Source organism: Bombina bombina, chromosome 1 (assembly GCF_027579735.1).
Source record: "Bombina bombina isolate aBomBom1 chromosome 1, aBomBom1.pri, whole genome shotgun sequence".
In the NCBI taxonomy this organism is placed as follows: domain Eukaryota; kingdom Metazoa; phylum Chordata; class Amphibia; order Anura; family Bombinatoridae; genus Bombina; species Bombina bombina.
In genome coordinates, this window is record NC_069499.1 from 325,968,792 (window position 1) to 325,983,473 (window position 14,682).

The 14,682-nt window shown below is 37.6% G+C and overlaps 1 protein-coding gene across 1 annotated transcript in view; it reads right to left on the bottom strand.

Moving 5' to 3' along the window:
* The window catches only part of LOC128645254 (cytochrome P450 27C1), a 570,060-nt gene that overhangs the window by 279,705 nt on the left and 275,673 nt on the right, over positions 1-14,682 (bottom strand). Inside the window, exon 6 of the mRNA XM_053698100.1 lies at positions 6,758-6,924. Within this exon, the coding sequence (XP_053554075.1) occupies positions 6,758-6,924 (167 nt within the window). The remainder of the gene's footprint in view (positions 1-6,757; positions 6,925-14,682) is intronic.

Sequence of the window (14,682 nt, forward strand, 5' to 3'; positions counted from 1 at the left end):
TAGGTTTAGGGTATGGCATCAGATACATTGGTAACACTAATACATAAAATATGTCCTATCTATTAGAATTGGTCAGTCTATTCTATCCACACACTCTAGTGATACTATGTCCATTTGTTATTTCTGACTCTAAGAGGCCGAATTATCAAATGTCTGCTCACCGTATTCAGCATTGCACCAGCAGCTCACAAGAGCTGCTGGTGCAACGCCTCCCCCTGCAGACTCATGGCCAATGGGCAGCCAGCAGGGAGGTGTCAATCAACTCTATCATACTCGATCGGGTTGAAATGTGGCGATTCCTGTCCGTCTCATCAGAGCAGGCGGACAAGGTTATGGAGCAGCGGTCTTTAGACCGCTGCTCCATAACTTGCGTTTCTGGCGAGTCTGAAGACTTTTTGGATTAATGAGTTAAACACCTTATGACCCAAGGGTTTTAATAGGGAATGCAACTGGACAGCATTTTGGTAAATTTACAATATGTTTTGTATTATATGAACTTTTCATTATATGAAGGGATTTTTTCGTTCGGAAATTTTTTTTTATATATGAAATTTTTTATATATGTGAAATTGTATTTCCTATAATATACCTGTATTTTTGCTACCTATATTATCTGACCAATTCCATTCATGAATGTACATATTTAAAATTTCTTTTGAGTATCTTTTTGATTGACTTATTTATATATGTGTTTATTAGAACATTTTCTTAAATTTTCACATATAGATGTTTTAAATTATGAATTAATTGTGGTTTTATTATGAAATTAAATGCTATTTTGTGGGTCAATTGGTGAATAAATGTTTTAAAATGATTAGTATCAATTGTTAAATGAAATGTTTAAAGTTTCACTGGTTATTTATTTGAATGAAAACATGATGTATTATTCACTAAATGATATTGTATTCACTTAATTTATTGAACATATTTTGTTACAATTTTGAACAATTTGATGTTTTGCCACTAGATGGCAATCTTTTCATTTTTACTACAATTATTTGGCGCCATTAGGGCTATTTAAATCTTGCTGTATTTATTGTATGTCAAGCTTGAAAAAGGGCTGATTGTTTGCCCGAAACGTAGCTGTTGTGGAGCCTATTTTTGCACAATAAAGGTCTTCGGATTTTTTCACTAGCTGGAGGACTTTTCTTTCTTCAATGCTTTTTCTGGGCATGGTAAGCCCTCTCCGTGCTGTGTGATCAGTGAGTGCTGTATTTCAGTTACTTTGTTTTCAGAGTCTGAAGACCTCTAAGTCTCACACCACAACATCCCTGGACTATATTAATCACACACTTCATCACTTTTTACACGCTAGCTTATATTTAAAGTTAATACACATATATGGCAGGTAGAGTAACACTTTAGCGATCACCACAGTATTCATACATGAAAATGAGAGGCGAGTCCAGTTATCGAGGACCATTATTTTTGAAAGATGTAGTCACTGGTTTATCACACTAATTCATCAGCACATTATAGTATTGTTGTTAAAAGTATGTTACTCTACAACCTGGCTATCATTCCCTTTTCCCTGTCCATATAGTGATTAGTTTGGCTTTGCCGACAGCCCCGTCACGAGCAAGATGTTCTATTATATTAGTTACGAGCACTAACAGTTCCACCCACTTCCTCACACCCGCATATGATGTATTTTACACTGCCCACTTTTTTACCAAATCATTATCAGGGATAGTTTACACACCCCACTATGACGTATCTACTACGAACGGTATACAACAAAAAAACACAGACGTTTGATGATTTCTCAATCTATACAAGTCTTGAGAATAAAGGTACATCAAAATGCATTTAGACAATTGTTGTACAATATGTATCTTCACAGATAATTGTTTTTACACGATAATGCGAAAATGTTGCATAACAACGGGTGTCAAGCACGCGTAGTGCAACATCATTAAATCCCTAATGAGGATAGTTGTACAAATCCCAGTTCACAATGGATGAAATATATGTTTCGACTAAGTAATATAGGCTATACAATTAATACATTGGTTAAAATGGGGAAACATTGACTTGTTCAAAGAGAGGGGAAGGCCAAAATAATATGCAAAAGCACTTTGTTTATTTTTATTATTCAAGAGGTTATGGCCCTTATTCACATTGGGCCACTATGTGAGTAGTATGTATATATTTGCAAGGATGTTCATAGTATATGACGATGGAAAGATTATAGGTTTTGTTGTTTATATTTTTGTATCATTGTATTAACGATCATAGGTCATTGGGCAAATGCACTAATAATAAGTATGTGCTTTTAAGCTCAAGGTAAATTGAGACATAGGGTTAGAAAGAATTTTGTTAATTGGTCACACCTGTGGAATCAGGTGTAGGGAGGAGCTCAAGGGCTCCGGTTTTAGATATAAAGGTCAGTGCTTCCATAATGTTAACAGATGCCTGAGGAAACAGCTAGACAAGCTGAGAAACGCGTAGCGATCTGTTACCACTATTGTTTTTTTGTCTTTGGGGTGAACATAATACCCATTGTTTTTATATCAGATTTTAATAAATATATGTCATTTTATATGGAAGCCTGAGCCTGACTCGCCTTATTGGTAACTTGATCAGTGTTGCTGGGCCACTGTGAGTCCCCAGCTTGTATCATTTAGCACATCTGGTGCTGCTCTCCTTGTGAGTATCATTCCAACACAGGATTTGTTTATGTTTATATCACCATCGCAGTATTGCACTAGGAGGCACCCTTTTCTTTGTGATCCTTTTCATAGATTCCAAAAAACTAACTGGCACCCTTTAACACCCCCAATGGCTGGGGCACTCACCACTTCCTGTGAACCAGACAACCCACGAGCTAGACTCTCTCGGTCGCACACAGTCAGCATACGGAAGTGAAAAAAAAAAAAAAAAAAACGTAACCGCACCTGTCACAAGGTACACCAAGCCAGTCACAAAAAGGGCGCGCAATCTTGAAAGATTGCGTCAGTAAAAGTAGGCCGGCATGTTTCGAAAAGGCCGTGAGCCTAAGTATAGCTACACATTTGCAGATAGAAGAATATAACAAACATGATTAAAAGTCCCCCCTGTTCAATAACCCCCCCTCAGGAGATACCCATGATTCCGTATTAAGATAAAAGGAGTCCCACTGGGACCCTACCTTGTTTAGTTAACATTACATTCACATGTCGAAATAAAATGAAACGATCCTACCAGAATCTACGCCGTGGAACAGGAACACGGCCCTTCAAGTGTGACAGATAGTAGCCTCGCTTCTGACATGGACTTGAGTGAAGAAAGGTATGCAGCGAAACTCGTCAACGCTGATTACCAAGGAGCTGTTAATATGAGTCGGGATGGGTTCGCAGGAAAACTCCCCCTGCATCTCCGGACTCTAACTTTCATCCATGCTCTCACTGAGAGGCTGACAGGATTACTTAAAACTCCAGTCCCATTGCGAAGAGTACTACCCTCCATAAGAGACTATCTTCTATCACTTCTCCTGGACGAAAGGCAAAGAATGACTGGGGATGAGGGAAGTGGGGGAGGTATTTAAGCCTTTGGCTGGGGTGTCTTTGCCTCCTCCTGGTGGCCAGGTTCTGTATTTCCCAAAAGTAATGAATGCAGCTGTGGACTCTTCCCTTTTAAGAAGAAAATACTAAATTATAATTAAAATAAAAAATCCTAGCAGTACTTAGGTTTATTTTTCTAACATTAAATAAAAATGAATCTAAAATTACCAAAAATAAAAAAAAGTCTAAAATTACAGAAAATAAACAAAAGTATCCAAAATAAAAAAAATTAAACCTAAACCCTATGAAAATAAAAAAGTCCCCCCAAAATAAAAACACCCCCTAATCTAATCTAATGCTAAACTACCAATAGCCATTTAAAGGGCTTTTTATAGGGCATCGCCCTAAGTTAAAAAGCTCTTTTGCATTTAAAAAAAAAATTCTAAGTCCCCCCCTAACAGTAAAACCCACTACCCACCAAACCCCCCAAAATAAATAAACCTAACACTAAAAAAAACAAAAATACTGATTGACCCTAAAGGGGCATTTGTATGAGCATTGCCCTTAAAAGGACATTCAGCTCATTTACTGCCCTTAAATGGGCATTCAGCTCTTTTAAGAGTGTCCAATTAAACCCTAATCTGAAAAAAAAAAATAATAAAAAAAAAAAATCCTACCTCTAACCCCCAAATAGGTAGAGGTCCGGTAGAGGTGGTCCTGTTCCAGGCTGTGAAGACTTCTTCCAAGCGACCGACATCTTCTTTCAAGCGGGGACCACTTCCTTCTTCATCCAGGACCAAGCCGGAGCGGAGATGAGCGCGGAGCAGGACCGGCGACAGCGGAGCCATGGAGCGTGGAGGATCCTCTTTGTACGATCGACGCAGTGCAATGAATAGTGAATTCAAGGCATGTGTTTAAATATGGGGCACCTTGCATTCCTATTGGCTGATTTGATTCTTCAAATTCAAATCAGCGTATAGGATGAGAGCTACTGAAATCCTATTGGCTGTTCAAATCAGCCAATAGGATTTCAGTAGCTCTTATCCTATTGGCTGGTTTGAATTTGAAGAATCAAATTAACCAACAGGAATGCAAGGGAAGAAGAGGATCCTCCACGCTCCATGGCCCTGCTCATCTCCTGGTCCTGGATGAAGAAGGAAGTGGTCCCCGTTTGGAAGAAGATGTTAGCCGCTTGGAAGAAGTCTTCACCGCCTGGAACAGGACCTTCTCCGCCGGACTTCAGGAACAGCGGGTACCTATTTGGGGGTTAGAGTAAGGATTTTTTTTTGGGAGGGGGGGGTTCTTTTAGATTAGGGTTTTATTGGGCACTCTTAAAAGAGCCGAATGCCCTTTTTTTATTTTAGGGGGTTTGTTGGGTAAGGGGTTTTACTGTTAGAGGGGGGACTTAGTATTTTTTAATGTAAAAGCTATTTAACTTAGGGCAATGCCCTATAAAAGGCCCTTTTAAGGGCTATTTGTAGTTTAGTATTAGATTAGGGGGTGATTTTTATTTTCATAGGGATAAGGTTTAATTTTTTTATTTTTGATAATTTGGTTTATTATTTTATGTAATGTTAGACTTATTTTTTGTAATCTTAGATTTATTTAATTTTTTTTAATTATTTTTAAGTAATGTTAGCTTTTTTATTTTAATTGTAACTTAGTATTTTTTAATTTAGGTAATTGGGGTTAATTTAGGGGGTGTTAGGTTAAGGGGCTTAGTAATTTAATTAGGTATTTGCGTTTTGGGGGTTTGATGGATTAGAGGTTAATAGTGTCATTAGGTTTATTGCGTTGTAGGTAAATGGCGGATTAGGGGGTAATAGTTTTATTAGGTTTATTAGGTTTATTGCGATGTGGGTTAATGGCGGATTAGGGGTTAATACATTTATTAGGTTTATTGCGATGTGGGTTAATGGCGGATTAGGGGTTAATACATTTATTAGGTTTTATGCTTTGTGGGTTAATAGCGGATTAGGGATTAATACATTTATTAGGTAGATTGCGATGTGGGTTAATAGTTTTATTAGGTTTATTGTGATGTGGGTTAATGGCAGATTAGGGGTTAATACATTTATTAGGTAGATTGCGATGGGAGTCAATATACTTTATTATTTATTGCGGTGGGGCTTGGCGGCTGACAGTTAGATAGATATTGCGCATGTGTTACATATTAGTTATTATTTTCCGGGAGTTATGGTGCTTCCTTTTTAGGGCAAGGCTTGCTGCAACAGTCTATGTGTGGCGAGGTGAAAATGTAGTAAAATTTCTCTATTTCCGCTGCGTAAGTCCTTGCGCTGGATATGTGATACCGATTTGCGACACTCTTCTATGTTAGCTTATGGGAGTAAACATTGTGGGTGACAGGGAAATATACGCGCCGCATTTATATGGGGTGCCGTATATGCGATACCAAAACCGCGTAAAAACTGGCGTCGCCGTTTTTTGCGGGCAACGCCGCGTATGTAATCTTGCCCATGACGGTAAATTAAGTTGGGTGATGTAGTAGTTAGTTATAGTTGGACATGAGTGAATAAAGGTTTGTGTGAGAAATAATACATTTTGTATAGATTCAATAAGTGAAATCCACAATATGTAGTGTCTGGATGTGTGACAGAAGTCAGATTTATTTGGCCAGTATCAGTATTTGGACATTGGCATGGCTATTTACCATAATGTGGAGAGGGCTTCAAAAGTAATATTAGCAATTGTGTTACAAAGCCTTAAGTAGATATAAATTCTCAAGGAAAAGTTTGTGACAGGTTATTAGAGCTTAAAGTGAATGTAAATTTTGATGCTAAAGTGCCTGGTTTTTAAAAATTCAATTTAAAACAGGGGCATTTTAATTCATCAAAATTTATATTTCACTTGTTCTGAAGAAATACCTTTTAAACTTGACAGCAACTCCAGCTTCCTCCGGTCGTCGCAAGCCATTTCTGATGTCAGAAATGATGGATAGGTCATCCTCCAATCACGGCTCCCCCCCCCCGGGGGAATCAGTGTCTGATTCAATGCTGTGATTGGAGGAAGCCGGATTCATCATTTTAGACCCAGGAAGAGGCTTTGCGACAGGTGGAGGAAGCTGCAGCTGCTGTCAAGATTAAAAGGTAAGTTTTTTTTTCACAGCACAAGTGAAATGTACATTTTTATGAATTAAAGTGCCCCTGTTTTTAATTGAATTTTTAAAAACCGGGCACTTTAGCATCAAAATTTACATTCACTTTAAGTAAGAAAATTATAAGACCTAGAGAGACGATCCAAAAAAGGAAACTTACCGCAATGTTTCTTTCAGAACTGCTCTGATTAGTGGTGTTTTGGGGACATCCTCAGCAGTAGGAATGGTGTCTTTTCCTAAGTTTCGGAGGATCTCAGTGTACACAGACTGCTGAACCTTAGGATACTTAGCCAACAGATATGTTGCCCATGTTAAAGTAAATGAAGTCTTGAAATTAAAGAGAAGAGAAAAAAAGTATTTAGAGTCAAAGATTAAATTTGATTTAGTAAAACACTATGGATATTTTAAGTTTCTCCCTTCACATTTTGCTTTTTTAAAGTGTGCAATACATTTTTTTCAGTGTATTGAAAGAAAAGAAGAAAAACATAATTTATGTAAGAATTTACCTGATAAATTCATTTCTTTCATATTGGCAAGAGTCCATGAGCTAGTGACGTATGGGAGATACAATCCTACCAGGAGGGGCAAAGTTTCCCAAACCTCAAAATGCCTATAAATATACCCCTCACCACACCCACAATTCAGTTTAACGAATAGCCAAGTAGTGGGGTGATAAAGAAAGGAGTAAAAAGCATCAACAAAGGAATTTGGAAATAATTGTGCTTTATACAAAAATAACCACCACCATAAAAAGGGTGGGTCTCATGGACTCTTGCCAATATGAAAGAAATTAATTTATCATGTAAGTTCTTACATAAATTATGTTTTCTTTCATGTAATTGGCAAGAGTCCATGAGCTAGTGACGTATGGGATAGTAATACCCAAGATGTGGAACTCCACAGAAGAGTCACTAGAGAGTGAGGAATAAAAATAATTTTCTGCTGAAAAAAATAATCCACGACCCAAAACATAAAGTTTATTCTCATAAATGAAAAGAAAAAAAACTTAAACATAAGCAGAGGAATCAAAATGAAACAGCTGCCTGAAGAACTTTTCTACCAAAAACTGCTTCAAAGGAAGCAAATACATAAAAATGGTAGAATTTAGCAAATGCATGCAAAGAAGACCAAGTAGCTGCTTTGCAAATCTGATCAACTGAAGCTTCATTCTTAAAAGCCCACAAAGTGGAGACTAATCTAGCAGAAAGAGCTGTAATTCTCTGAGGCGGGGCCTGACCCAACTCCAAATAAGCCTGATGAATCAAAAGCTTTAACCAAGATGCCAAGGAACAGGCAGAAGCCTTCTGACCTTTCCTAGAACCAGAAAATACAACAAATAGACTAGAAGTCTTCCTGAAATCTTTCGTAGCTTCAACATAATATTACAAAGCTCTTACAACATCCAAAGAATTCTTAGTATTAGGACACAAAGAAGGAACAACAATTTCTCTTTTAAATGTTGTTAGAATTCACAACTTTAGGTAGAAAAGTAAATGAAGTCCACAAAACTGCTTTATCCTAATGGAAAATCAGAAAAGAAGATTCAAAAGAATGAGCAGACAATTCGGAAACTCTTCAAGCAGCCAAAAGGAACAACACTTTCCAAGAAAGTGGTTTAATGTCCAAAGAATGCACAGGCTCAAAAGGAGGAGCCTGTAAAGCCTTCAAAACCAAATTAAGACTCCAAGGAGGAGAGATTGATTTAATGACAGGCTTGGTCTGTACAAAACAGTGAATATCAGGAAGCTTAACAATTTTCTGTGAAATAAAACAGAGAGAGCAGAGATTTGTCCCTTCAAGGAACTTGCAGACAAACCTTTATCCAAACCATCCTGAAGAAACTGTAAAATTCTAGGAATTCTAAAAGAATGCCAGGAGAATTTATGAGAAGAACACCATGAAATATAAGTCTTCCAAACTTGATAATAAATCTTCCTAGAAACAGATTTACGAGCCTGTAACATAGTATTAATCATGAGTCAGAGAAACCTCTATGACTAAGCACTAGGCGTTCAATTTCCATACCTTCAAATTTAATGATTTAAGATCCTGATGGAAAAACGGACCTTGATACAAAAGGTCTAGTCTTAAAGGAAGTGGCCAAGGTTGGCAACTGGACATCCGAACAAGATCTGTATAACAAAACCTGTGAGGCCATGCTGGAGCTACCAGCAACACAAACGATTGTTCCATAATGATCTTGGACATCACTCTTGGAAGAAGAACCAGAGGCGGGAAGATATAAGCAAATGGAAGAGCGACAAATTGGTAATGTTTGTCTAGAAAAGAGAATCTCAGAAACTGATAGTGGTCTGGATGAATCGGAATATGAAGATATGCATCCTGCAAGTCTATTGTGGACATATAATGACCTTGCTGAACAAAAGGCAGAAAGTTGGCACTCTTACAAAACGACTGAAAATTTTCAGATCCAGAACTGGCCTGAATGAATTTTCTTTCTTTGGGACAATGAATAGATTTGAATAAAACCCCAGACCCTGTTCCTGAAACGGAACTGGTACGATTACACCTGAAAGCTCCAGGTCTGAAACACACTTCAGAAAAGCCTGAGCCTTTACTCCGAATCCTATTCGATACCCTTGAGAGACAATACTCTGAATCCATTGATTTTGGACAGAATCTGCCCAAATACTTTGGAAGAATCTTAATCTGCCCCCTACCAGCTGAGCTGGAATGAGGGCCGCACCTTCATGCAGATTTGGGGGCTGGCTTTGGTTTATTAAACGGCTTGGATTTATTCCAACTTGAAGGTTTCCAATTGGAACCAGATTCTTTGGGGGAAGGATTGGGTTTCTGTTCCTTATTTTGTCGAAAGGAACGAAAATGGTTAGAAGCTTTAGATTTACCCTTAGGTCTTTTATCCTGTGGCAAAAAACTCCCTCCCCCCAGTGACAGTTGAAATAATTGAATCCAACTGAGAACCAAATAAATGTTTACCTTGGAAAGAGATAGTAATCTAGATTTAGATACCATATCAGCATTCTAAGATTTAAGCCACAAAGCTCTTCTAGTCAAAATAGCTAAAGACATAGATTTAACATCAATTTTGATGATATCAAAAATGGCATCACAGATAAAATGATTAGCATGTTGAAGCAAGCAAACAATGCTAGACAAATCAGGATCTTTTTCCTGTTGCGCTAAACTTTCCAACCAAAAAGTTGATGCAGCTGCAACATCAGCCAAAGAAATGGTAGGCCTGAGAAGATAGCCAGAATATAAATAAGCTTTCCTTAGATAAGATTCAAGTTTCCTATCTAAAGGGTCCTTAAACAAAGTACTATCTTCCATAGGGATAGTAGTACGTTTGGCAAGATTAGAAATAGCCCCATCAACTCTGGGGATCTTTTGCCAAAACTCCAAACTAATTGCTGGCAAAGGATACAATTTTTTAAACCTTGAAGAACGGATAAAAGTACCACCAGGCCTATTCCATTCCTTAGAAATCATATCCGAAATAGCATCAGGAATTGGAAAAACCTCTGGAGTAACCACAGGAGGTTTATAAACATAGTTTAAACGTTTACTAGTTTTAATATCAAGAGGACTAGTTTCCTCAATATCCAATGTAATCAACACCTCTTTTAACAAGGAACAAATATACTCCATTTTAAATAAATAAGTAGATTTGTCAGTGTCAATATCTGAGGTAGGATCTTCTGAATCAGATTGATCTTCATCAGAGGAGGATAATTCAGTATGTTGTCAGTCATTTGAAATTTCATCAACTTTATGAGAAGTTTTAAAATACCTTTTACGTTTATTAGAAGGCAGGATAGCAGACAAAGCCTTCTGAATCGCATCAGCAACAAAATCTTTTATATTCACAGGGATATCATTTATATTAGATGTTGAAGGAACAACAGGCATTGTACTATTACTGATGGATACATTCTCTGCATGTAAAAGCTTATCATGACAACTATTACATACCACAGCTGGAGATATAATCTCCACAAATTTACAACAGATACACTTAGCTTTGGTAGAACTGTTATCAGGCAGCAGGGTTCCAACAGTGGTTTCTGAGACAGGATTAGATTGAGATATCTTGCAAATGTAAGAGAAAAAAACAACATAAAGCAAAATTATCAATTTCCTTATATGGCAGTTTAAGGAATGGGGGAAAAATGCAAACAGCATAGCCCTCTGACATAGAAAAAGGCAAGGGGCACATAGGAATGGGGTTTTAAATAATGAAATTATTTGGCACCAAGTATGACGCACAACGCAAAATGAAATTTTTTGGCGCTAACAACATCAGGAAATGACACACTCGTGTCATTGCAGATGCAAGCTTATGTAAAAAACTCTGCGTCAACTAAGATGCCGGAAATGACGAACTTGCGTCACCGGACGTACCTTCGCGCAAATAAATTCTCGCGGCAAGAATGATGCAATAAACATCAGCATTTTTGCGCCTCGCAAGCCTAATTTTGCCCGCAAAAATGTTATGAAAAAGCAGTCAATTTGAAAAAAAGACTGAACCCAAGGTAAGAAAAATATTTTCCTAAATATGTTTTCCCAAATATGAAACTGAATAGTCTGCAAAACGAAATATACATAAACCTGACACATGGCAAATGTAAGTACAATACATATATTTAGAACTTTAAATTAATACATAAAGTGCCAGACCATAGCAGATAGCCAAACGAGTACTGAAACAGTTATCAGTAGAGGTAATGGAATAAGAGAGTATATCGTCGATCTGAATAAGGGAGGTAGGAGATGAATCTCTACGACTGATAACAGAGAACCTATGAAATAGATTTCCCGCAAGGAAAAACATTGCATTCAATAGGTGATACTCCCTTCACATCCCTCTGACATTCACTGTACTCTGAGAGGAATCGGGCTTCAAAATGCTGAGAAGCGCATAGGAGGCAAAGCTTGTAAAACTGAATTGTGGGCGTGGTGAGGGGTGTATTTATAGGCATTTTGAGCTTTGGGAAATTTTGCCCCTCCTGGTAGGATTGTATATCCCATACGTCACAAGCTCATGGACTCATGCCAATTACAAGTCATACCCTAGGACTTATAATACACTATCACTTAGCCTAAAACAGTGATCTGGCATTCACTATTAGGTCAAGTAGACGCTAAAAAACCCAAAATCTAAGTTTGATAGAATGAAAGCAGGTAGCTAAAAATGTATTAGTTAAAGAGAGGACGAATGGAAAATGTTTAAGGCCACCAAATCTGTAGTAAAAAGTCACTGTTGTACAGTGAATCTGTAAAATTCTACCCAAACTTGATAACATATAGGTTTCTCATATACAGAATTGTAGTAAACTATTTTCTGACAGAAGGGATATCTATTATTCATGGCTCAAATAAAGTAGTTTTGATAAAAATATTCACATAGATCTTAAAGTAGTCATTCCTATTCACTTAGTATCCATGAAGTAAACACTGCCTTCCAATCACTAACATTAGCAATAACAGTAGCTATAACCACACACAATCTTTACACTGCATTGTAACAATGGGATTGCATAAAAACAAAATGTATTCTTACCCGATAAAATTTATATTTTTCATGGTGGTGAGAGTCCACAAGCCATTACTCCTGGGATTCAACTTCTGGCCACTAAGAGGAGGCAAAGATTCCCAAAGCACTAAGAGTACATAATCCCTCCCACTTCTCGGGTAGGAAAAGACAAAGCAGGAAAAATGATGTGCCACCAGATAAAATTTAAGTAAAAAATCAAAATGGGTGGGTCTCACCACCATGAAAGAAAGTAATTTATCAGGTAAGCATAAATGTTTTCTTTCATAAGGTGATTAGTAGGCATGTGCAATCGTGGCATTCGGAAGGAAATGGATGCCGAAGATGGAGGTCACCAGCAGCATTTGGCTATTTTCGGAGACTGATTTCTTCTTGTAAAAGAGCAGCACACTTAGATCTGGGCAAGAAATTATCTGAACCCAACTGCAAGAAGAAAAATTCTTGGAATTCTAAAAGAATGCCAGCTAAAACCCTGGTTTTTATAGCAGGAAAAAAACAACTTTCCAAATCATCTGAGACATTTTACTTGTAACAAGCTTTGTAGCCTGAAATAAAGTGTTCAATACTGCACCAAAGAAACCTCATTGTTATAAAAAATAGGTATTTAATCTCTAAAAAACATAAAAATGGTAGAATTTTGTAAAGGTATGCAAAGACAGCTAAGTGGCTGCCTTGCAAATTTGGTCAACTGAAGCCTCATTCTTAGAGGGACAAGAAGTGACAACTGATCTAGTAGAATGAGCAGTAACCTGTTGCGGTGGAGGCTGGCCTGCCTCCAAGTAAGCCTTGTGAATCAATAGTTTCAACTAAGAAGCTAAAGAAACATCCAAATTATGCAAATATCTTTCTGAAGCATTCTTATGATTAGAATACAAGGAACAACAATTTCACTGCTAATGTTTTCTGAAGAAACAACGTTAGGCAAAAAATCAAAAGTAGTTTGTAAAACTTATGAAAAATCAGATAAGGAGGATAACTCAGAAACTCGTCTAGCAGAGGAAACAACCAAAAGAAAACACTTTACAAGAATGCAGCTTAACGTCAAAGAATAGGTTCGAAAGGAGGAGCCTACAAATCCCTTAACCAAAAGATAAAATTCCAGGGAGTAGAAATTGGCTTGATTACAGGTTTCATATGAACCAAAACCTGGAAGAAATAAAACATGAATATCAGCAAGATTAGCAATCTTCCTCAGAAATAAGACTGAAAGAGCATAAATATGCCCATTCAAAGAAATGGCAGATAAACCCCTTTAAAAATCATCTTGTAAAAACTGCAGAATCATAGGTATTCTAAAAGAATGCAAGGAAAAACCATGTTAAAAACACCAAGAAATAAAAGGCCTTCCAGATAATATGATAAATCTTCCTAGTTACAGGCTTTGGGGCCTGAATTAAGGTTTCAATCACAGAATCTGAGAAATCTCTGTGTCAAAAGAACTAACCGTTCAATTCCCATGCTGTCAAGTTCAAAGACTTGAGATCTGGTTGGAAAAAAAGGACTTTGAGACAAAAGGTCTCACTTTAGAGGCAGAGGCCAAGGAGGACAACTGGACATCTAAACCATATCTGCATACTAAATCCTGATAGGCCAAGCTGGGGCAATCAGGATTACTGGTGACTTCTCTAGGCTTATCTTGGAAGTCACTCTGGGAAGAAGTACCCAGGAGGAAACAGATAAGCAAGCAGAGCCTGACAATGAGCTACTAGAGCACCCACTGACTCTGTTTGAGGGTCCCTAGACATAGCAAAGTACCTGGGAAGTTTGTTGCTCAAACAAGAGGCCCCTGAATTAAAGACTGATTATCCAGTCAACAAGCCAGAGACTTGTGCTAGGATCCTCCAACCATGTTGTTGAAGAAACAAGAGCAGGTTATTTTGCTAAAGGAAAATATATGTCGTCCATGTAAGGAAATACTGAAATACCCAGAGATCTGATTAAAGACAAAAGGGCACCCAGAACCTCTGTGAATATTGTTGGAGCTGTTGCCAGACCAAATAGTAGAGAAAAAAACTGAAAATGCATGTCCAGAAAGGCAAGCCTCAGTAATTGGTATTGTTCTCTATTAATTGGAACATGAAGTTAAGCATCCTTTAAATCGATTGTGGACCTAAACTGATCTTGTTAATACCGCTGAGAAACTATGATCAGAACCCAGGGATTTGGAACAGACTGAAACCAAGCTTCCTGAAAGAGGTTTAACCTGCCTCCTACCAGAACTTCTAGATCACGGGCCGCACCTTCATGCAGCTTTGGAAGTAGGGATATATTTCTTAGCCTGCTTTGAATTGTTCCAGTTAGCACTGGGACTACAGACTGGGCAAGAGGTACTTTTGCCTTTGTTCCTTATTCATACGAAAGGAACAAAAAGTAACAGTAGATATTATATATTAAGAACTAACAACTTCTTTGCTGATATGGTGTCTTTCTTTTCAGGGAGACCAGGATTTAAGCCATAAAACTCTCCTGGCAAGGACTGCCAAAGACATGCTTTTGATATTAATTTTCATAATATCAAATGTCGAATCACAAACAAAAGAATTAGCATTCTT